This window comes from Saccostrea echinata, unplaced genomic scaffold (assembly GCF_033153115.1).
Source record: "Saccostrea echinata isolate AGI-Se365-2 ecotype Australia unplaced genomic scaffold, CSIRO_AGI_Sech_v1 ptg000008l, whole genome shotgun sequence".
In the NCBI taxonomy this organism is placed as follows: Eukaryota; Metazoa; Mollusca; class Bivalvia; order Ostreida; family Ostreidae; genus Saccostrea; species Saccostrea echinata.
This window is the reverse complement of record NW_026889757.1, coordinates 12,419,887-12,443,830: the sequence shown is the minus strand read 5'-3', so window position 1 is coordinate 12,443,830 and position 23,944 is coordinate 12,419,887. Positions and strand designations below refer to the sequence as shown.

General features: G+C 31.1%; 4 protein-coding genes across 4 annotated transcripts; 1 reads left to right on the top strand and 3 right to left on the bottom strand.

Annotated features, from left to right (window-relative positions):
- Positions 1–3,162: 3,162 nt before the first annotated feature.
- Positions 3,163–11,049, bottom strand: LOC133181446 (monocarboxylate transporter 12-like). Its single transcript, XM_061315956.1, has 6 exons — positions 10,964–11,049; positions 7,346–7,453; positions 6,788–6,931; positions 6,434–6,580; positions 4,317–5,276; positions 3,163–3,457 (listed from the first exon to the last, which is right to left on the bottom strand). The coding sequence occupies exons 2-6, from the start codon at positions 7,401–7,403 to the stop codon at positions 3,291–3,293; spliced, it is 1,476 nt and encodes a 491-aa protein (XP_061171940.1). The 5' UTR covers positions 7,404–7,453; positions 10,964–11,049; the 3' UTR covers positions 3,163–3,290.
- Positions 11,050–14,803: 3,754 nt separating this feature from the next.
- On the top strand, positions 14,804–16,492 carry LOC133181444 (uncharacterized). Its single transcript, XM_061315953.1, has 2 exons — positions 14,804–14,895; positions 15,340–16,492. The coding sequence occupies exon 2, from the start codon at positions 15,348–15,350 to the stop codon at positions 16,275–16,277; it is 930 nt and encodes a 309-aa protein (XP_061171937.1). The 5' UTR covers positions 14,804–14,895; positions 15,340–15,347; the 3' UTR covers positions 16,278–16,492.
- Positions 16,493–16,581: 89 nt separating this feature from the next.
- Positions 16,582–17,337, bottom strand: LOC133181445 (uncharacterized). Its single transcript, XM_061315955.1, has 2 exons — positions 17,174–17,337; positions 16,582–17,051 (listed from the first exon to the last, which is right to left on the bottom strand). The coding sequence occupies exons 1-2, from the start codon at positions 17,319–17,321 to the stop codon at positions 16,792–16,794; spliced, it is 408 nt and encodes a 135-aa protein (XP_061171939.1). The 5' UTR covers positions 17,322–17,337; the 3' UTR covers positions 16,582–16,791.
- Positions 17,338–20,477: 3,140 nt separating this feature from the next.
- LOC133181116 (piggyBac transposable element-derived protein 4-like) lies at positions 20,478–23,294 on the bottom strand. Its single transcript, XM_061315657.1, has 6 exons — positions 23,007–23,294; positions 22,367–22,484; positions 21,923–22,244; positions 21,493–21,674; positions 20,849–20,956; positions 20,478–20,494 (listed from the first exon to the last, which is right to left on the bottom strand). Exons 1-6 carry the CDS (start codon positions 23,292–23,294, stop codon positions 20,478–20,480), a joined length of 1,035 nt encoding a protein of 344 aa, XP_061171641.1.
- Between the last annotated feature and the right edge of the window lie 650 nt (positions 23,295–23,944).

The following is a 23,944-nucleotide window of genomic DNA, read 5'->3' as shown; positions in this document are numbered from 1 at the left end:
TTATTGAACGCTAAATCAATGTACATGTAATTTTTTGCTATATATATGCATTGTTAGAAAATATCATGATTATTCACAATAAATGAAATGCATTATTAATCAATTGATTTAAATTTCATTCAAAAGAATTGTGCTTACAGTGCTGTAATTAAATGTTTAATATGAGTTAATATGAAGTATGACATCTACATTCAACTCCTCACTGTAATTGCATGTTTCAAAAAAGTTAATTTGTAAATTAATTGTGAATGCGCTAATATGTAAGAGGAGTTCTAGAATCCAGGTAGGAAAGTGTCGTTTTTCAACCCTCATTTGGCCCCTTGGGAAGAAAATAACAACTCTAAAAGCAAACAGCACATCTAGAGTACACGGCTTATTATATTGAATTGGTTCCTGCTTTAAAAGTAAAAGTTCGAGGGAAAAGATAATGAGACAGAGTGATGGATGATCGGGATAACAAAAATATACCCGAACTTTCTTTAGAAAGTATAATTTTACTTACCTTTCAACCTGTTTATTATTTGACAAAACTGTACAAAAATAAAAGGAGCATATAGAAACATGAGTAAAATCAAGCCATGGAATTTAAAGATTTCTTCCAGAGACTATCCAGCAGAATCCTGAAGTTCACAATCCTGGACCAAGGAAAAACAAATTCATAACAATTTGGGTGAGAGTTACTAGAACCCACCACTTCTTACGGATGATGGGCGCTTAAACAAAAAAACTATTTTTACACGTCTATAGCGTATCATGAAGGATATCCAGCTGCTTGGTCCGCTTCGGTTATAAATATTCTCGGATGGGAAAGTTTACAATTCTAATTAAATTATAGTTGCAAGTTTAAAATATTGTATTACAACCAAGGATTAACTTACCGACTGGTTTAAATGCACCACTTGAGTCAAATAAGGTGTCATTTATCGCGAAATCTATTCTTATATAGTATTTGCAAATGACATGAATCTGCATCATCTCGAAATTTAATTGTTGGGACAACAATTTCGCTATTTCACACCCTCCGAAAGTCTTGTTGAATTTATACGAAGAGTGGTAATTTATACGAAGAGTGGTAATACATACTTCCAAATTATAAAGTTTCAATTTCTGACACAATTGAATCAACGCAAAAACACATCTTCTATATTGGAAATAACTTGTTAGAAATGTGGATTCATACCCTTACCTTGGCGTTTACTTCCATGAAAAAAAGCAACTTTACCCCAAGTAGTGAAGTTTCACCAAAAGCTGACGGGAAAGCATCGGGTAATAACATCCAGCAAAATACATCATTTGAAAGACATTGGATTCTAAGCCTATAAGCGTCGAATTTGATCTGATGATCCGCGCCTCTCAATGAGACGTGATCCAGCTTTTTGGGTAAAGTTACTAATATAATGATAAACTATTCTATTATTAACTAGATATAATTAAGAAATTATCTGGGATCAATTATACAACCTAATCCATTAAGCAAAACACATTTTCAAGGACCTCTTTGGAAACGCAAGGAAAAACCATGTTATTAGTTTCAGAGAGGGATGATATGGATTCAGAAAACCACATTGTGGTGATCCGGAAAGTCGGATCACACAATCATGTGATTGTATTATATCAACAGTAAAATTGGGTGATACACACTTGGGTATATAATAAAACACCCTACTTTCCGTCATTTCTGAGGCACGTATTGCTTAGCACTAATATCTGCAATATATGGAGTAACTGGATGGATCCCCCAAAAGACAGAGCTGCATAATAACATACTGGAGCCACCACTTCTGATGGGTGATGGACGCTTAACCAAGCAAAATATTTTTACACGTCTATAGCGTATCATGCAGGATATCCAGCTGCTTGGTCCGCTAGGGTTAGAAATACATGTATTCTCGCGGAATTACATCAATTCTATTAACCCAGTTTAAAAGCAAATCAGTTATTCTCCTACAAGACGCTTTGAAAGAAACCAGTAAAGTCTCTGCATTCGAAAATGAATTGCTCAATGTACATTCAAGAAAATACGATAAAATTCATAGGGCATATGGCATATTATGCAAGGAAATAAAACGTACTCGTTGTAATTCACTTTTAAATTGTTATATATATATATATATATATATACATATACATATACATATACATATATATATACATATATATATATATATATATATATATATATATATATATATATATATATATATATATATATATATAAACACAATTTATTCAATTATTTACTTATTTGTTATGAAGCTTAACGTATCAGAGAACTACAATTGAATTATTTTTTTAGGATTATCTGACTTCAAATAGAAATGAGATATGCACTTGTATGAGTTAATGAAACAGTTTATATCGTACATTTCTCAAAGACTGAGCAGTGAGCTCATACCTTAAGTGTGTAATATTGACTCAGACTACATACAGTCACTCCTCGTTATCTCGAACTCGATCGGGCAGAAGAAAAAAAAAATCCGAGGATTCGAGATATTAGGGGTAAAATACTTAAAGAGTAAGTGGTTGGGAATTCATAATCATTTCGACAAATCCAGGGTATTCGAGATATCAAGGTTCGACTGTACTTTACGTGGTTTTTTTCTTTCATATTATGCAGTGATAGTCAATATAGTACATATATATATGTTTGAAATTATATGCAGAATTCATAAATAATGGGGTGTTTTACATTCTTTTGTGTAGCCAAATATTATCTGTAAAAAAAGAAAAAAAAAATACCCATCTTTTATGTATTGTATTGAAAATTAATTTAATTATTGTGTTTTGATAGAAATCATGCTTATATCTTATAAGCATAATTTCTATCAAAACACAATACTTAAATTAATTCTCAATACAATACATAAAAGATGGGTATTTTTAACTACTGAAATACTAATGTAATATGAAGAGAAATGTTATGCATTGTAAAAAATAACATCATTTGAGGTAAAATGCAAAGATATACTATGCAATGAGATGGAAAATAATTATCATAAATACATGTATTATATTAAATAAAACATATAATGTTGATTCATACTCAAACGAACATAAAATCACACAAAAAATAAAAAACAATAACAATTAATGAAAATGAGTTCTACTTTATCAACTTAATTATAGCATATTCGCATCTGATAATTTAAAAAAAAAAAAAAAAAAAAGTTATTATTTCAATTGTTGATATTCTTGTGTTGTTGCTCAAAAAAATTATTCAGGATATACATTTTATTAAAAGACCGGATTGGAATGCTCTCTCTCTCTCTCTCTCTCTCTCTCTCTCATCATTATGGTGTTATCACAACTCCTTGTTCTATGTTTTTGGAATCAGCTCTTCTTTTTTCTAACTTTCTACACAGAGGTTCCAAGAACAGTATTACTCCACTAATAATAAGAGTTGATCCCATGACATAGAAGGAAGCATAGAAAGATCCCGATGTGTCTCTTAGATATCCTGAAACAGATAACCGTATAATGTTAATCATTATTTTAGCGAGTGACTGATTTGCACGAGGACAATATATTTCACAGTGAATAAAAAATTATGTAAGCATTTGAAAAAAAAAACATTTGGTGAAAAAAAAATTTAAAAGAGAGAGAGAGAGAGAGTCGTGTCGGATTGACAAAAGGTAGGTATAAATGAACAATTTATTTAAAAGTGTTGTACAAGCAAAATATAAGAAAATAAACACTTAAAAAAAACATCCCCTCATATAGAATTTGGTGCGAAGTATAAATACTTAAAGTATTTTTATTTTGCATCAAATTCTAACATCATTCCTATCTCCGTGACAATGATTTGAATAATTTTGAACCTACACTGCATTGGGATGCTTGTTTACATGTATAGGTTGAGAATGTGTAGTCTTATATTTCTTGACAGGAAAATTTTAAAGAATTCCCCAATAATCTACATAAATCTTATTACATCCTTTTTGTGACCTGTTCTCTGGCCCAGAGGCCATGGTTGATGAAAGCTTTCACAAAAGTTTCATCACTTTTAATTTTGAATGATCCTTCGTTTTTGTATTGTTTTTTTTTTATTTTCATTATTCCTCAGAAAAAGATTGACCTAGCTTTTCTTTTGAAGGGGAATTTGAATTTCCATCACTCAAGGAAACTTCTTTTACAAAAATCTTTCAAATTGGCCATGTGGTTTTGGAGAAAAAGTATGTGCAAAAGTTTACGATTGGCAGACTACAAACACCACCCGACGAACAACGACGGACAAAAGCAAATAGCAAATACATGTAACTCAAGTGACCTTAAAATATTAATTTAACATTTACTATCAAATGTTGTTCTAGACTTACCTAATATTGGGTTGGAAATAGACAGTCCTAGTCCTTGCATCATCATATTTATCGCCATTGCACTGGAAAGATTGTCTAATCCTACAAATTCTGCAATTACAGCAGGAAATAAACCAAAATACACACTTCCGAAAACTCCAAATATTACGGATAGGAAAGACATTGTCAAGAAGTTCGTATACAATGAAATGAGCATACAAGATGCTCCGGTTATTATCAAAGAAACAGCCATCATGTGAGTTTTTGACATACAATTTCGATGGATAAGAAAAGCTACAAAAATCTTAGACAACAAGTTTGAAGCTCCTATCATGATCACCAGGAGAGTAATTTTACTATCTGCTATTTGAAGATCTTTAGCGTGTGGAGGTATAAAAACCACTATCTGAACACATCCGATTATTGCTAGAAAACATACGGGAATCCACATTCTGAATAAAACATTTTGCAAAACTTCAAAGTCTATCCATATGTTGCATATATTTTTTATTTTGCTCTTATTTTTCGTATCAAGAACAATTATTTTTAAAATTGACATCTTTCCCTTGTTGCAATTTTTTTGGGTCAGCTTGTTATGCGTACAATTTTCTTTTATGGTATGATTTCCAAAATTCGGTGTATGATTCCTATCATGTTTTCCATAATTGTTAGTTGTCCAAACTTTTTGGTTGGAAAGAATGTCTTTTGAATTTACTTTATTGCCACTTATCCGCTCTTTATAGAATGCCACTGGTCTCATTAAAGCTCCCGCTACACAAAGATTCAGAAGGAGGCCTCCAATGATGACAAGGGCACCTTTAAGACCGTAGTTATCAAGAAGAATTCTTATGACGGGAGGGAATATCAAACTTCCAAAGCTGGCTCCCATATTTCCTAAGGTGGCTGCCATTCCTCGTTTCTTGTTAAAGTATCTGCTTAGAACTACTAGTGCTGGCCCGTAGGAAAATCCATAAGCGATACCTTAAAACAACAGTGTCGAATTAGCATTTTGACTTCTTTTTATTCGTAGAGAAGAGATAAGTATTTATGATTTTAAAAAAGTGAAATTGTCAATAAATTTTGCATATTTTGAGATTTCTTTAATTTGTGATTTTTAATTTAAATTACCTGTATGTACAATACATGTTTCCAGAAATATGTGAAAGTTGTAGTATGTCAAAAACTCAAAGAAAATATACGAGTATGTAGGTCAACAAAGACTCCATTTATGTTTTCTTTTTATCAATTATTATTATATCATTATGGAACTAATAAAATGACATCTAGTAACACTGTTACACCGAATGGCTATTGCTGAACAACTGTGCGTATGAGACCTATTTTAATTAATTTTTATTCTGATTTATTTATGCAAACGATGCTCTGCTTATGCTTACGATGAACACATTGCTCTGAGTTGAAGCTTTGTTGTCAGAATTGACGACGTCGCCAAACTCATTTCAACTGACTTTATTTCGCTTTTTCTACCGAGATCAGTATATTTTATTATTACAATAACAAAGTAACATCTTATTTTTTTTTATTTTATTTGGTTTTTCTTTGTTTCTTTGTATCCTTCTTGTTTCATATCTTTCCATGCATTTAAATGGACGCCTTTACAGAATATATCTCTTAAATGGTTTCCTTCATATACGTGATCAAAATGGCTAAAGCTACATATACAAAGTTCCACATTCGTTCCCTTGTTTTACTTTTCTAATTTTACAAATCACGATAGATGAAAAAAAAATTGTAATGTTTAATTTTTGCAGTTGATATATCGATATTATATATTAATGATTAACATTTTCCCCTTGTTTTGCTTTCCTACTTTTACAAGTCAAGATAGATCGAAAAATTTTGTAATGTTTTATGTTTGCAGTCGATATTTCGATATTATATATCAATGATTAACATTTAAAAAAAAAATCAAAGCCAATTAGTCTAGTCTAGGTTTTGCTTATACACAGTTCTTCAATCATTAAACAAGAGATACTTTTTACTAAAAATTCCAATTGCAACTGTTAAATTTAAGGAAAACCCTATTTATCAGCAAAAAAAATATTTAATAAGGAAAATGCATTTTGAAACAATAATTTTTCCTTAAAACGGACTAATTTCAAAACTTCACTACATACCAAATATTACGCCATGAGACAGTATTAGATAGGACATGTCTTTTATTATGGCACTGATGACATATGCTGAGCAACCAAACAGACCTCCAAGTATGATATAAGTCCGACTGGATGCAAGACCAGTTCCAAAGTTCAGTGCGAAGAGAGCTGCGGGGAAAATATTTAAAAGGTCTGTGTTAAACATATTGTAACCCAAGCCAATCCTTGTAAAAAGATTTGCACAACGGATGGGCGGTAAGCAAAGTGAACAAAAATCCTTTTTAATATTATCTTTCTGGGATATCTATAATTGCATAATTATGACATGATTGGACAAAATGATGTAATAAAGATTGCAATCTATGAAGTACTCACAAGAGAAACTAAATATGACAGTCTGTACCGACAATGCCACGGTGATGCTGGAGGCGGACGCCTTATATTCACTCATAAACTCAGCAAAGAAAAGCCCAAAGGAGGAGGTACAGCCAATGACCAGGAACACGACAATGAAGTTTGCTGAAGAGAATTGATCAAATATTAACAATGGTGAATTGCACTAGTACTATGGAACAAATTTTACGTAACTATTAAAAAATACCCTCTGTTAAAATCATAAACTCCTTTCTTTGTTTAAAAATGCAGGGATAACGGTTGCGACTTTGCAGAAAAAATACACGACCCGTGTAAGCAAATTATATCATTTTTTCTGCAATAATTGCCAAATATTTCTGCATTTAGAAAGAAAAAAACATTGTTTTCAAAGTAATCTATTAAAAACCTGGTTCTACCTAGATTAGGGAATTGATATCAGCAATCATTTTTCATAAGAAATAAAGAATATATCTAATCAATGTAAATATACATCTCATAACACAGATTGTGGAATTCCTGTTTTATACACTTATCTGACTTTTATATATAGAAACTCACCAACAAGAATCACCCATGCCCAGCCTCTGTCGATCGGAACTCTTTTATCTTCTTCCATTGTTTTCTATTTGCTCTATATTCCACACACTATATATCCTTCTAATTAATCTAAAATACAAGTAGTTGAACAAGCAGGACTTACTTGATTGGAATACATAATGATATACGCCATATAATGTGATATATAACAAAATGATACTGAGAATCCTAATTTTTATTTATAAAATATCAGTCAAATTACCACATCAGGCCAAAGCATTTATTATTTCTATGTTACAAAGGATTTTTTAAGCATTATTAATAGATATAAATAACCCTAGGACCTAATTTTGGTTAAAATAAAGACAACTCCCATTGCCGGAAATATTTTGACATATTCTTTAAATTTACCACCAATATATATTTTAAGAAATATCATGACATTTTTGATTACCAACAATATAAACAAGTAGCATGTCAAAATCTATTTGTGGTGCTCAAAATTTCTGTTTGTGCTCACGATCAAAACTAACGTTTTTTCAGCACATATTTCAAGATAGAGCTAGCAAGTACTTTCATGAGCTCTACACACTGTTATGTGCCAATCTTTTTACTTTGCAGAATAAAAAATATAAAATCCACATTTTTGTGGAACCTTGAGAAAAAAAGTGACCCAGCCTCCGGAAAATTTTCTGTCCAAAGCATTTAACATTGCATCCATGATTTTGCATATTTTTGTCAGTGCTGTGACGTTTTTGTCAGTGTTGTCACAGGAAACATTACAGAACATCTATTGATGAGTAAGTTATTAAAATAAAAATATTCAAGGTAAATCAGCAAAAAAGAAATATTTACATATTTTTTTAGAATGGTCTCAAGATCTAAAAGCGTAAATTTTTTTCTGCTATTTTCATGTTGTGTGAAATAAATTATAAAGTTGTCTTTCTATGCATAGAAAATGCGCAGTTTCTTTGAGGTGTTCTAATATTACTTATATAACTTGTGTCAGCGGTCAAAATGTCGGTCGGTCGGGAATCGTGAGCAAAATTTATTATTTACCAAATGAAAGGTGAAGATAACGAACAGTGATTATTCTCTTAGTCTATTAAAAAAAATACAAATTATAAGCAGAGCCAACACAGACCTCTGAAAACGGAGGTGGGATCAGGTGCCAAGGAGGAGTAGCATCCCCTGTCGATTGATCACATCCACCGTGTGCTATTTGTTATGACTGGGTAAACGCAAAAAATTCGTAGACAATTCAGTGTCAAAATAACAGCCTAACAATTTGTATAAAAGTCAGTATTCGACTTAACGACAGATTTTATTTGCAAACAAAGTCTTTGTATCGACCATAGAATTTGTGAAATGCTGACTTTGTATCTTCAACTCACTTGGCAATAGCCTTCGTTTCAGATATTGTTCGTACGTAGAACATTCTATTGTGTATCGAATCAACTGGGAGATATAAACTCCATATGCAGGTGTTAATGGTACATTGCTTGATAAAAATCAAAAGAATAGAAATAAATGTTTATTAATTGGTAATACGTCGTCGATATATCTAAATGTCGAATTGAAGACCACAGCAAGAGACTTCTTTTTGGAAGTTTTTTAATAAAATCTGCTTCATATGAATACAAAAACAGATCTGCTAATAAGGGATCCAATTCTCCAACAGATTTTTGGAAGACATGTGGTCTCCGAAAACCACATACATGTAGATATTGTCAATGAGAAATTCAAGCATCTTTTTAGTATCAGTCTTGGAGTACATGTGTATAGAATCAGAATGTTTTAAACAAAATCAGCTTGTTTTTGACCAATGACAAGGTACACAAATCTACAAGTTTCATGTTTATTAAAGAAGCGGAAGAATTCTTGAAGAAATCGAAAATGCTAAATATACTGTTTACCAAAATCTCTTCTGTGATAACGAACAATTCCAAGAAGGATAAGACAGCTTTTAAGATGTCTTAAGACAGTTTAAAGATGTACCTACGTTATGAGGATTTCAAGAAAAATATCTTTGTACTAAGGGTGGTCTGAGAGATATGATTAAATGATGTAAAATGTATATTATGCGACATGTAGTAAAGATGAAAAAGCACACTCTATGAAAAAAAAATCTCCAGTTCTTTGGATAAAAGTTTGACATGTTCTGCCACGTATGAAATTTTATATGCCCTAACAAAAGGTATGTAATTAAAAGTTATTGCGTTTGAAGTTATGAAGATAGTCAATAAAAATTAGAATTGTGTGTACTACGTGATTTACGAAGCTACTATTGAACAAACATGAAATTTACATAAATTAAAGAGAGATATGAACACATTATTAAACCACAGGTTTCTGACAAGTCTGTATTGCTACTGGTCTAAAATAAAATTAGTCACAAGGGGGAGCAATTAATAAAGGGCTCAAAGCATTTCTCAATTTTTGTTGATACATAAGGGAAATTACCGAGTTTAATTCCTTCAGAGGCAAAAGTGGAAATTTTCTTCAAAAATATTTTTGTTGATCATGTTATAGTCAGCATTTGTTTCATTCAAAGCTTGGAAGTATGATAGCATATGTATACTATTTAGGTTTTTTTTATTATTTAAATTCAAAAATCAACAATTATCAATATTTACAAAATTAGCCTTGTTTGTAAAAAATAGTATTATAGCACTGTATAATGCAAGTTTTTTTTAAGTACATATCAGATAAAACATGATTTCTGCAATTTTTTTCATCAATCTAACAACGAAAACCATAATTAAATTTAAAATGTATACAGGGTTATTTTCGCCCCGTGTTATTTTCGCCCTTTCATACTTGCAAACAATTTTGCCCCGTTTTAAATTCGCCCAATCACAATTCTGTTTAACAAATTATACTGTGATTTTTGAATTCGCCCGTTTTAAATTCGCCCACTTGTGCATAGGGCGAAAGGGGCGAAAATAAAACGGGGGCGAAAATTTCCCTGTATACTAATAATTAATTATACATGTAAAATAGACAATTTTCTCAAATATTGACTTATCTTTCTCCTAGTAATTGCAGGGTAATCTTCGGCCGAAATGAAAAATAAGAGAAAGTCATATTATTAAGCTATTTTAATTCTTGACAAGTAAAACTAAAATAGAAAATAGAAAAATACCTACCATTTATTGAGGGTTATATATTTGCAGTTCCATGAATTAAGAATAAAAAAAATCATTTATAAATGTTTGTCTTTCAGGGGAAAACCTAACCGTCTTCTAATTAATTCTTACCTCATTTTATGTTATAATCTCAAATAATTGATGGGATTTTCCACTTATCATTAATCCATTGATTAGGAAAAGCCTTTAGTAAGTATATTTTTGTACTATTATAAATTTTCTTTTGTGCTATTTTTTTTTTTTTTTTTTTACTTTAAAAAAAAAAGAAGCTTTGAGCTATTCAGTGCCTAGATACATTGTAAGATCTTCAGTTTGCACGCAGTCCTCTTCGAGTTCGATAAAGGGGTTTTTCCAATGAAAATTTAAGTATATATATATATATATATATATATATATATATATATATATATATATATATATATATATATATATATATATATATATATATTGCAAATCTTTGAAAACGTTCATAGACATGAAAAGTACTCACCCTTATCCTGGGGCTATTCAGCTACTTCATCCCTTTATAGAAGTTAATGTGTTCTATGCGATGCATTCTACTAGAGTTTGTGTGTCCTATATTTAGAATGACTTGCATCACGTTTCAGGATGATTCTGTGCTACATAAATTGTTCTGATAAGAATAACAAGTACGTGCACTTGTAAACGCTCCATTCAAAACAAAAGTGTAGCGCATAAAATGTGTAATGCTTGTTTTACAATGTTAAAAGGAAAAGGTTAATGTTTGTGAAGTAATTAGAGAATTATTAACTCGCAAATTATATATAATTATTATATGACTATTGTGCACTATTTGATGTATATATAGGAACAGTAAATAATTTTGAGCATTTGGTCTCTTTCAAGACTGGGCTGTTCTCTCTTATTCATAGGTAACTATGAAGAGAGGACAGCTAATTTTAGAGAGAGAGGGGGGGGGGCATACAGACTGCAATATTGCAATGTTATATTTCAATAAACATAAAACAACATATGTAGAGGAAATTATTGCAAGCCATTATGAATGTAGAACACACATACTTTAGTGCAAACTGGGCATACTAACTCTACAATGTATATATACTGTGATGATTAAGTGATCCTCTGTCGAGAAGTTGACCTTACGATTAAGGTGATTACTTTTTTTGGTGTATGTATGTATGCTTACAAAAATTTACAAAAACTGATTCAGAAAATTATTTAAAAATAAAAGAAATACCAAAATGCAAATGACTCAGCTTATAAAATTGCCATTAAATCAAATTTAAAGTTAACGTGTCTTCAGTGATTGATTAACTTGTGAGAAATATGTCAGTTAAAATACAATTCATTTACAGCTTGCTAAGTGAAGATCTTACCTTCACTGTAGATATTATTCAGCCACCTACATTGTATTTATAATCTATTTAGAAAGAATAATGATGAGTAAACGTTTCACAAAAGGACAATAATTATGGTAGTTACTAGTATAGGTCGTTTTTAAAAAAAAAAATGGATTAAAGTCCCACCAATAATTTGATATGATAAAATGAAATGAAGTAAGAAGTCATTAGAACACGCCTAGGTTTTTTTGCGGAAAGACAACAAGGCATAAATGATTCCCCCCCCCCCCCTTCAAATCATGGAATAGCAAACGTATTACCCCCAACAACTTGTGAGTATTTTATTTTTAAAATTGCTTAGTTGAGAACTTAAAGAGTCGAATAACTTGTCTTTCTTTTTGTGTCTTTATTTTGGTATAAAAATTATCTGCAATGAATACATGGTTTTAATTTTTCAAAATTATATTTTTTCAAAGGTGTTATCAATTAACATGTTTATTTAATTTATTTTTGCTGCTGCATAGATTGAAAAAATCGTTATGGAACCCATTTTTATTTTTAATTTGTATATTTAAAAAATGCATCATACGACAAAACATGTCAAACTTTACCTAATCTACACGATGAAAGTATTTCAAGTATATTTCATTCATTTTTACAAGTGACATGTAATGAATTTTACATTTTTACCTTTCAACCCATCTATAGTTTAGAGTGGAATCAGTTCTTTTTAGACATTGGACGTTCAATGATGTATGTTAAAGTACTCTATATTCATTCTTATAATAAACTATAAGATGATTGTAGGCTTCCATATACTAAATATGTAAAACGATACTTATACACTCATTGATTCAATGATATGAGATTCGCTTGACATATATATTATGTGTGTCACTATAACTGAAGCTCAGTTCATAGTCCTAATAGGCCATAGAACATATCATATACCTTACGCGACAATCTCATTTTATATTCTTTGTTATATATCTGAATCTGTCTATAAATCTTAACGAGGAATGGTTACTGAAAGGGTATCCTAGTTTTTGAAGCAAAGGTCGCATAACTACTAGTATATCAAGATCTGCTATTTTAGATTTAATGTAGTTCGTTATATACTTTTAAAACTTCTTCTACACCATTCAAAAGAATTCAATCGTCAGAATTAGATTAATCGTGATGGAGAAAATTATTATTGAGAAAGAGTAAATTGAATTTTGGTTGTTTTAATATATATATATATATATATATATATATATATATATATATATATATATATATATATATATATATATATACTAGTATATATAAATAAATAAATAAATATATATATATATATATATATATATATATATATATATATATATATATATATATATATATATATATATATATATATATATATATATATATTCAAAATTACTGTTTAGTTTGCTGTAAACGCACAATTATATTCGAGTACTTAGTATAATACAAAGTGTGGAGTATAAGCATTTTTTAACACTGGACTTTCTATATTCTAGTATGTACAAAAATTATGGCAATGGTGAGTTCAGAGATATTTAAGTTTTGCTGCATTTTTGGTAATTCATAGTTCCGACTTTTCTCCCGAAGCTCCGCCCACCTTAGTTACTGTAACTAAGTCCCACATGTTCATCATCCTCGGTCGCGACCGACAGTTTAAAGTCGATTCCGGACGATTTCTGTGTGAAATATCTACCCAACAGTTCAAATTTATCGGAAAAAGTTTTACAAAAGGGTTTGAATTACTTTACCCAAGGATACATTCATAATATTAAGATTTTCAGTTTGGATAACTCCGTACAAGTTGCAGCACTGGAGGTCAATCATACAGTGATATTTTTTCTTGCATTCTACAAAGACATCGTATTATTATGATCTCACGAATATTTATGAGAGTACCTACGATCCACCAATTAAATTCTGCATTTGAATAATTAAATTCTGCACTTGTATACTATAATAAAAGGATTTTGTTTTGGTATTTTTGTTGTATATTTTTATTTCTTCTTAAGAATATCAGATGTAATTTTATTTTTTTTTTCCTTCGTAGACAAAAAGATCAGTCAATGATAGCCTTTGCTGGATGACGTATTAAACTTGCATATTAAACATTGCAGACCTTGTTTGATTCATTTCTCTACTAATTAATTAAGAACCCGGGAGTAAGTGTTATGGTAAATTTTACATCATACAAGTACTGGAAAATACTGAAAAAAAATATCTTTTAAAGATCTTCTACATAACAGCAATGTTATACAAGACATATTGATATTGAAGCATCCCCATCCTATATGAATCACTAATATCGCGATCCTTTCGAAGCAGTCTAGTTGCTTCCTGTGGAGCTTTGACTTCTTCTTTGTTTCTGTTTTTATTTTACCTTATCATAATAAAGTTTTAGCTTATACATAAAAGCAAACACAATATGAAAAAATCTTGTGTGTGTGTGTGGGGGGGGGGGGGGGGTAATATTTTTGTCCAGAAGAAAAATTAGACAAGTCCCTAGATTAATTAATCAGATATCGGATTCTTTTTAACTGGGTTTTCAACTCTGAAACATATAGGTAAACTTAAATTATCCTAAAGGAAAATTATACAAGTCCCTAGATTAATTCATCGGATATTGGAAATTTATGTAAGAACTAGGTTTTCCACTTTGAAACATATAGATAAACTTGTTGAAGTTTCCTGACACGGGATCAGGTAAGACTTTTAAACTGATTATTTGAAATAAAAAGACAACATGAGACCAGTCCATTCTTCCTTTTGATTTAAAAAATCATTCAAAGAAGACATCAACGTTTTCTAATCAAAAATTTACCTGAATATATTTTAAAATTTTATTTTTCCCTCAGACAAAAAACAAAATAAAGAAAAGAAAGGAAATAACAACGGCCTTGAGGTGTAAATTTCATCATGATGAAAAAAGAACATACATTGAATGAAATGCACGTGCGTGTTACTGACAGATTACTGCCTCGGGAAACATTTAATGTCGTGGCGAATAATGAATGACAAGCTCATTTAAATATGTATTGTTAACGTGGAAAGGACAAACTGCATCTTTTGACAACAGGTTTGTGGGATTTTTTTTGTATCTCTAAACAAAAGTAATGCATATATTTCAAGTTTAAGATAAATTACAAATTTTCAAAATAACTGCCAACAACGTTGGCTCGTAATTTGCGCTAAACAGATGTTTAAAACTGTTTCTAAATATATCTTTCTCCATGACCTACACGATATAATGGTTGTAATATTCCATCACAGTAACGAAATGTGGTTAAGTCGTTTCATCTTTTTATTTAAAGTACTGTTATATTTTACTACTGTAACTATTTTCTTTTTATTATGCTATACAGGCGTAACGTTTTCAAGGTTGCAAGTGCCTTGATTGATGTACAAAATTATTTTGTTTGCTTTGAATAAAAAATATATTACTAATAATTATTTTAATTTTAAGAGTTTATATATGGTGTAGTTTATTGTTTTGATTAATTTTAGTTATTTGAATTTCTAGTTAATACCATGGTTAAGACGATACCATTATTTATTGGAGCGGGAACATTGACGCTAGCCATTATAGTATTATACAACGTATCACAACCTGATAATCACATTATAAAATTTTTTCGACGTAATCGAACAAATGATGAAAAGAATTCCGTCTCATTAAATATACCAGTAAAAATATCAGCACAGGAATTCCACCTAGAAAAATTACCACCGGAATCACCGGCTAGAAAAATGTTTGAAAAAGAACTTTCCAGAATAAGTTACAATTTAAAATCCGGTCAAATTGCTGATTATGGACCAGGATCTTCTGTTGTGTATTTCGATGGAGATGTTGAGAAAACTGTACAGCCTAATTCAATGCTTTCTGAAGCTGTGATAATTCCTGAACAACAACAACAAACAGATCTCAATTTACACAATCTACTTACTAATGAAAATGGAAAGCTATCGAATATTCCTTCTCAGCTTAATTCAGAAACTCATAAAGGAATACAGAATGTCCCTATTAACTCAAATAACCCAAATGTAATTCAAAACACACAGCTTCTAAATGTCCCTACTAATCAAAATTCTCAAAATGACCATTTACAAAATGTTCCTGTCGTGCGAAGTGACCCAAATGCACAAATGCCAAATGCACAAATGCACCAAATGCAAAATGTACAAATGCCAAATGCACAAATGTTAAATTCACAAATGCCAAATGTTCATAATCCGCAAGATTGGAAAATCATAAACCAAAGTGCACAACTATCAGCAAATGAAATAGAAGCACACGACAATCAATTAGAAAATCAACCTGGTCTGCAGAATCAGCAAAACTCAATGGCGAAAATAAACTATAATTCTGGTGGTGTTTGGCAGCCAGTAGAACAGAGCCATCATTTGTCGGGTATTGTTCAAAGTGTTCAGAAAGACCCAAAGGCGGGAGCAACTTATTGATGATTTGGACTGTGTGAAGATGTCGCCATGCTTTTATCTTTTCTAATTAAATTAGAAGCTATTGTTTTTTTAAAGTATTACAGTATATGTATTTTAAAGTTTATTACCTTTATGAGCTTTACATGATTATTTTCAGTATTATTAGAAGGAAACCTTTTTTCGATACTTTTAGTTTGTGTATAAGAAATTAATGTAATAAACAGTTTTTTCAGGTCGCTATGTGGTTTTAAGTACAGCATAATTTGTCTTGTACTTGTTGACTATTTGCAATTGCAAATACTAAGATAACAAACAAATTGGACAAATTTTATGTGGGCAAGATTGACCTTTATACATTTTTATGAGAAATTTTCTTCCTGACTATACATGTATATGGTTTAGTTGAAACATGGAAACATTTTTATAACTTAAATCCAGAGAATGTTGTGTAGCCATCAGCTTTCTCGGAGGCAACTGCTACCCAGACAAGATCTCCAGCAGCAATGCTCACTATAGTCATTTTGCTGCAGTGGGGTCATGCTTTTACATCGTGGCAGTAGTTCAAGTCTTTTTGGACACCGTTAACCATTAATGCGGTTTTGGACACTTTATTTGGAAATGACATCACTGCCCAGTCAAACACGTACTTTCCGGATCGTGGAGCTGTGAAAATTCCTGTTCTGGAATCGTATCCTTCGCCCATATTTTTTTCAACCGATTCATAGATTAGTTTGGATCCTTTAACCACGTTCTGGAAATGTTTCTTTAGTTTCACATTAAAAGCAACAGGGTCACCTAATAAAAATATTCATGCATATTATAGTTCAAAACATTCTTTTTTTATCTAGATAAACATAACTTTTGATTAAATTATTTAACTAAAACAGATAAATATGTAGAGAGAGAGGGAGAATTACCCATATTGTATTTTCCCTTAATAAACCCCACCTCCTGACAGGTGTGGGCAACACTAGCATAGTCTTTCCGGAAGTCTTCTAGACTGGGACGGGGTGACAATCTTGTTTTTCCTTCCATCAATGTTGCTGAGCAGAAAAGCGTCCACATTAAGACTTCTATGTTCATTACTTTAATAGAAAAAATACTTGTAAATAAAAACTAACAATACATAAATCATTTCTGATTACAAGAATCATAAACTTTGATGATGAAGATGATACGTATGCCTTAAAGATTAATAACAAATGCAAAAATATTGCTCACACAAGCGTTACTTTTATACGGTGGCTGGTATAGGACATGGTATGAGAATTTTTTTTATTAATTCGTGGCCACGAAATAAAATTCGTGGGAACGAAATAAAATTCGTGGCCACGAAATAAAAATTCGTGGCCACGAAATAAAATTCGTGGCCACGAAATAAAAATTCGTGGGAACGAAATAAAAATTCGTGGCCACGAAATAAAATTCGTGGCCACGAAATAAATTTGTGCTACATAATGCCATTTTTAGCTTCTTCTGTTTTATGTCATTCAAGATGAACGAACTTATATATAATTATCATTTAATTGGAATGAGCCAACGGGATATATGTGTAATGAGCAATGAGATTCGATGCTGTTACGTAGAACATGTTTCACATGAGAAGTTATACTCCTAACATGCTAAGATTTTGTGTCTTTATTTCATTACAACTATGTGACAGGATTCAATAGAAAATGTGAGAAAACAGCAAATAAGCCCTTAAAGTCATTAATGTTCGGGTTGCCTTGACTAATATCAGGAACAAAACTTGCCAGAGTTATTATAGTTAAGAAAAATACATAACTTGGCTAATATAAAATTGTCCCTGTGTATCATATCATCTAAAAAATCGTGACTTCATTCTGTGTCATGTAGCATGATGACAAGCTGAAGAGAACACTTTCATTTTGTTTTATCATTTGGTTAGGATGTCATTTTGGATGCAGTATCATTGAACTGCCTTAAACTCAAGAACAGTCAATTGAATCGGCTTGAATGTCTTGTTTTAATTTTGGGCACAGAGCAAAAGAGATAGTTTATTATTATTATTATTTTTTACATCTAGACTATGTTCATAATGCATGTACCAATTCTCAGCTGCTTCTAATATATATGCAAATTAAATATATGGGTATTTATAATGATGTTTATCAGTGCGGGCCAGTTACAATAATCTAACTGTGTCTGTGTGTCATGGGACAGACTCTCACTAGGACCATAGCAAATTATCATTTTAACACTATATGTACATATAATTGTGAAATAAAAATTCGTGGCCACGAAATAAAAATTCGTTCCCACGAATTTTATTTCGTGGCCACGAATTTTATTTCGTGGCCACGAATTTTTATTTTGTGGCCACGAATTTTATTTCGTTCCCACAAATTTTATTTCGTGGCCACGAATTTTTATTTCGTGGCCACGAATTAATAAAAAAAATTCTCATACCATGTCCTATAGCAGCCACCGTACTTTTACGTGCACTGTGAATCGAAAACAAAATATATATAACGTGCTATGAATTGAAGAAAATACATATTTAAGAATATTCGCTCCTCAGCCACGACCAATGAATCTTAAAATTGTTTAAATTAAAAAGTCTCAAAATTAAGATTGAAGTTGAAATCTTTTTCTTAAACAGTTTTCACTTTCTTCATTTCAATATGATTCAAGGTTCTTTGAAGTCTTAGAAACGGTCTTGTAAAAAATTAACATTTGTACCCCACAAAAGTACAAAAATAAAACATTTTTAGAGAAATCAGATTTCCTTTAATCTTTAGTTACCAATGTTTTTGGCATGGTATGAAATTAGAAGTGATCTGTGATGTCTTGCAATGATAGCACAAGCTTTGTGCACTATGTATTATATAATAATTACAGTAAATAGAAGAACAAAAATACAAATCACTTTGAGAATTCAAAGACATGTTTGTGAGAATTTCCAATTACTTAACTCCTGATTTTCAGAACGTGAGGATCGTAATACCTTAACTTCTTCCCTACATATATAAAATTAAAAACGTTTTTAAAGAAGGGTTCACTTACTGATTTTTCTCTCCATGATACTGCAGAAGTGGTTTGTTTGTTAAAGCTGACTAATAGATAGTATCTTTCCTTTTAGATTTGAACATGTTGCAGCAGATTGAGTTTAGAACTAATATATTGACAGAAGGACTCAAAGCTGATCGTAAATGTGTCGATTATGAGTACTGTTGCTTATTCGAATGTTTTTCTTTCTCAACATATGTTATTTGACTTGTCATAAATATTTATTGATTTTAAAAATCGACAAGGATATTTCTGCTTAATACCAAATAAATCTTTTTATCATTTTTCTCTATCGTTCCCAACTAACTGGTTGGCTCAAACTAGATCACATGACCAAGTATAAAACATTACATGAACAGGGAGCTACTAAAAGATTATAGACCTAGTGTTTCTAAAACTGGAAACAATCTTCTGTGAAAACAACAATAGTAATGATGCCTCAATAATCACTATAAACTGGATGTTTCTAAAAGCATATACTTCAGCTGCTACTTGAAATTGACATCATAATAAGAATGAAGTACGAAGATCATTTATAGAAATATGTAGACTTTTGACATAACTTTTTTTTTTATTTAAAACTCTCTGGCTGCGACAGCTGTGAACAAACAACGTTGCGTCACTGCGACAATAGTTGACGTCATGACGCTTGCCTTGCATAACGCGCATATAAGCAAGGTGCTTTATGCTAATAAAAATAACGACACTGGTTTGATGTTCAACAACACAATACATCGAGATAGTGATCCAGGATATACACATACGTATATTTAAAAAGAAATATATTATACTACGTCTGAGAAAATTATTACTTTTTTTTATCGTGAATGATTTTTCAAGTGATGTCCTACCACCGATACTAAAAACAGCAAATATTTATTGAACGACTTGAAGGTTCATAAATAATTTTTCTTGTCATTTTAAATACCCATTAGTTGATACATGTAGTTTTAAAAGTTGTGTCTGTTACATTGAAAATGTTATTTATTTTTTTATTAATAATTATCTAAAGATAATTCAATAGACTTATTATTTGGAATAATGATTCTTATTTGAAAGCACAATCAGTCCATCCTGAATCACTAATATAGTGCTTTCTAATAAATAGCAGTTTCTTCAAATATTTCGAAAGAAATTGAAAACAATAACAGTTCAGGAATAAAAACATCACTTTATTCTTCTGTAATATTTCTAACTGTGTGATATGGCTGAAACAATAACAGTTTAGGAATAAAAACATCACTTTATTCTTCTGTAATATTTCTATCTGTGTGGTATGGCTTGAAACATTTCACGCAAAGTCCAACATGACAAGGGGCACACCATGTTCTCACTTTGCTTTTGCACCGACAGCAGAGTTTTCTTTTGCTTCCTGAGAAATAGACATATTTACTATAATTGTTGGATCTTTCTTTCAGAAGTTATATTTTTTCACCCGAAATTTTATTTATTCTGCGATGAATTCGTGATTAGGATAAACAGGTTAACCAATATCCAAATAAAAAGGACTATTGCAATATCATTACTCTACTTTGAAAGAGACACTATATATTGAGATTCACCTTCAAGACATTCAATATAATGTCTCTCTGTTAACCTGGCTGTATACGTAGTACACAGGTTTTGTGCACCTGCTTGACGCCTTGGTTGGCGGAAATCACCTATCAAACCTGTACAAATGCTCATATGAAATTCTGTTCTGCTCATCTTGACACGCAATCCTCTGTTTTGCCGGTAAATAATGTAGGCATTCGCTAGGGAAAAACAATTTAAGTCTTGTTGCTAATGAGTATAATTCAAAACAATACAGCGATTGAAACAGTACGGACAATGTTGATGACAGAAGATAGGTTTATGACAATTCAAAACAATTTTTTTATTAACTATATGATATCTATTTTTTTAATTATTGATACATTGAATAATACCAAGATAAAACTCTATAACTTTGCGCAGATCTTTGTGCTAAAAAAAATATATAAAGAAATGTTGAATGCACGGAACTGTAGCTCTACGAGCGTCCATGCCAATTCATATTTTAATCAAACCAGTGAGCTACAAATATATATATATATATATATATATATATATATATATATATATATATATATATATATATATATATATATATATATATATATATATATATATATATATATATGTCACAGAAAATATATATGCAGAAAACCTATGTAAATGTACCTACACATAATTCTAAGCAAGATATTGATGAGTATTTTCCTCCACATCTTTTTTGATCTAATGCATGGGTCATACAGCTCTAGAGATTTGTCTGAGAGGTCGACTCCTCCCATTTTCTTGTTATATACAAGATTAACATGGGGCACTTCAACGTTTACGCCTCGTGCATTTTCAGTAGTCACAATACTGTAAGTAGATTAAATGCAAGTTATGGTATAAGTATTATCAAAATAGAATAAAATTACTTCTTCGAACCACTTTATATTTTTTTTTTATATCACTCACCGTGTAAATAAATTTACTTTTAATTTTGAGATCTTGATATTACATACCTTTTTAGAAAAAAAATTGACTACTTTGGTTGTAATGGCAAATCACATTTATAAATCATTATAAATCACATTTATTCAATAGAAGTTAGATAAATGAATTACTTTGTCATAGAAAGCGTGGATAAAAACGTGACAGTTTTTCTGTCTCCATAGCACAATGCCATGATCGGTCCACTCTGTTTTATAAGAGCCTCTCCTTTGGGCAATTTCAATCCTTTCAATGACCGAGGCATCCCTTTCCTACAAACTCTAGCCGTGCCTGTCATATAAGTTTTTGACGTGAACAGAGTATCACAAAGAGCGGGACTTGAAAAGTAATTGTCACACACGAGGTGATGATATCTATGTAGGTATGGTTCAACAAGCTGCATAATTACATCATAACCCAAACCGTGAGCGCTACGGGATGTATCCTGTTGTCTTCCTATCAATCAAGATTTTTATTAAGCACTAATATTAAGAGATTTCATTTTTTTTATGAATCATATATTTATTTCAGCAGTGGAAGATTTTTTTTGAGATATTAAATGATATAGCATAGCAGACCTGAATATAACTGAATCGCTGCATTGTATCCCGTGTCAGACTCAGCTAAGACAAATAGTTTAGCTCCCCACTGATGTGATTTTTTTGCAGGTACATACTGCACGATTTCGTTTCTCCCCTTTGGAAAAAAGACATCAAACTTATTTTTCGAAATTTCAAAACAAATATTTGGAAATCAAATATACGTATTGTTTAAGCGGGGAGGGGGGAAGGGGGGCGTATGTGTAAAAGAACTCTCGAATTTACAAAAAAAATATATGATTTATAATTAATACCATTGTAATTACTTATATGGTTAAAACTGACTAAAATCAAAAGATTATAATTCGTATATTCCCCTTATCTAATTTATAGGTCAAATGTTAGAAAGGGGGGGGGGTTAAATATTAACTTTTCAAATTTACTGCAAACAAGTATACTAGTATCATTTTTTAATTTAAAAAAGCAACTCTACCCGGATCCCCCTTCCCTATTACGGAAGATGCAAAAAAAAAAAAAAAAAAAAAAAAAAAAAAAAAAAAGAAATGCGTTTAAATTTTTTTTTATATGTTCAAATGAAATTCGAGCGAATTTGAAGATATTTTTCGAATGAAAGATTTTTAAAGTGAAACTGAAGATTTTGTTTTTTAATGACAATTACCTTGAACCCAACCATGCTTTCATCTACAGTAATATCCTTTGCTAAGTCATATGCCTTTGGGAAAGTGTAATTAACAAGGTCTAATACTGGACGGAATTTGTGTGCAGGATCATAGCCGGGATGGTCACGTGGAACACGGGTCATATTATCATTACAATGAAGAAATTTTGAGAGAAGTTGGAATCTGTCTCTTGTCATGACTTCCGAAAATCCAGGTGTCCGGAATAGCCAAGAATTCTCGGACTGCTGCCAGTAGGCCTCTATGCTGGGTTTTTTAACTACACCCATCGAGAGAAACAAACCTAAATATGCAGACATTTCCTTTGCATCCGTTAAATACCACTCATGTGTTCTAGCATTTGGTTTAGGATCATAAGGTGGATCTGTTGTTCTGCATACAAATTAGTTTCATCGACGAGGATGTCGATGAGACTTTTTCTGTCTTCTGGATCCGGGGCGGAAAGTTTTTTGAAGTATTCTATTGGATGGGGCTCTATGTCAGGTGGGACAACTGGGCCCATATGGCGTGAGAATGGACAAATATTGTGCGGATATTCAAAATTTTCCACATACCGTACGTTTGTCCACAGTCTATTGATTTCTGGAATGTTTATATCTGCATCACTTTGTACGTCTGAATCTTCGGAAATATAATCATAATCAGACTCATTGTCTGAAGCGGAATCCATAATGTCCAAATCCAAAAATGACGTAAGAATGGCGATGACGTAATTTTGGCCAGTTTTTACGGGAACTTGTATGTCCCGAGTATCGTAGTATATAATTATAACAATATTTGATGCAAAATAATTTTTCAAATTTATTCAAACTATTTATTTTTTTATGATTGATTAAAAATTTATTATTATGAAAATTTATTCATTTTTGTGATTGTTTACGATTATTTCATCACAACTCATTAAAACTTAATTTATTTG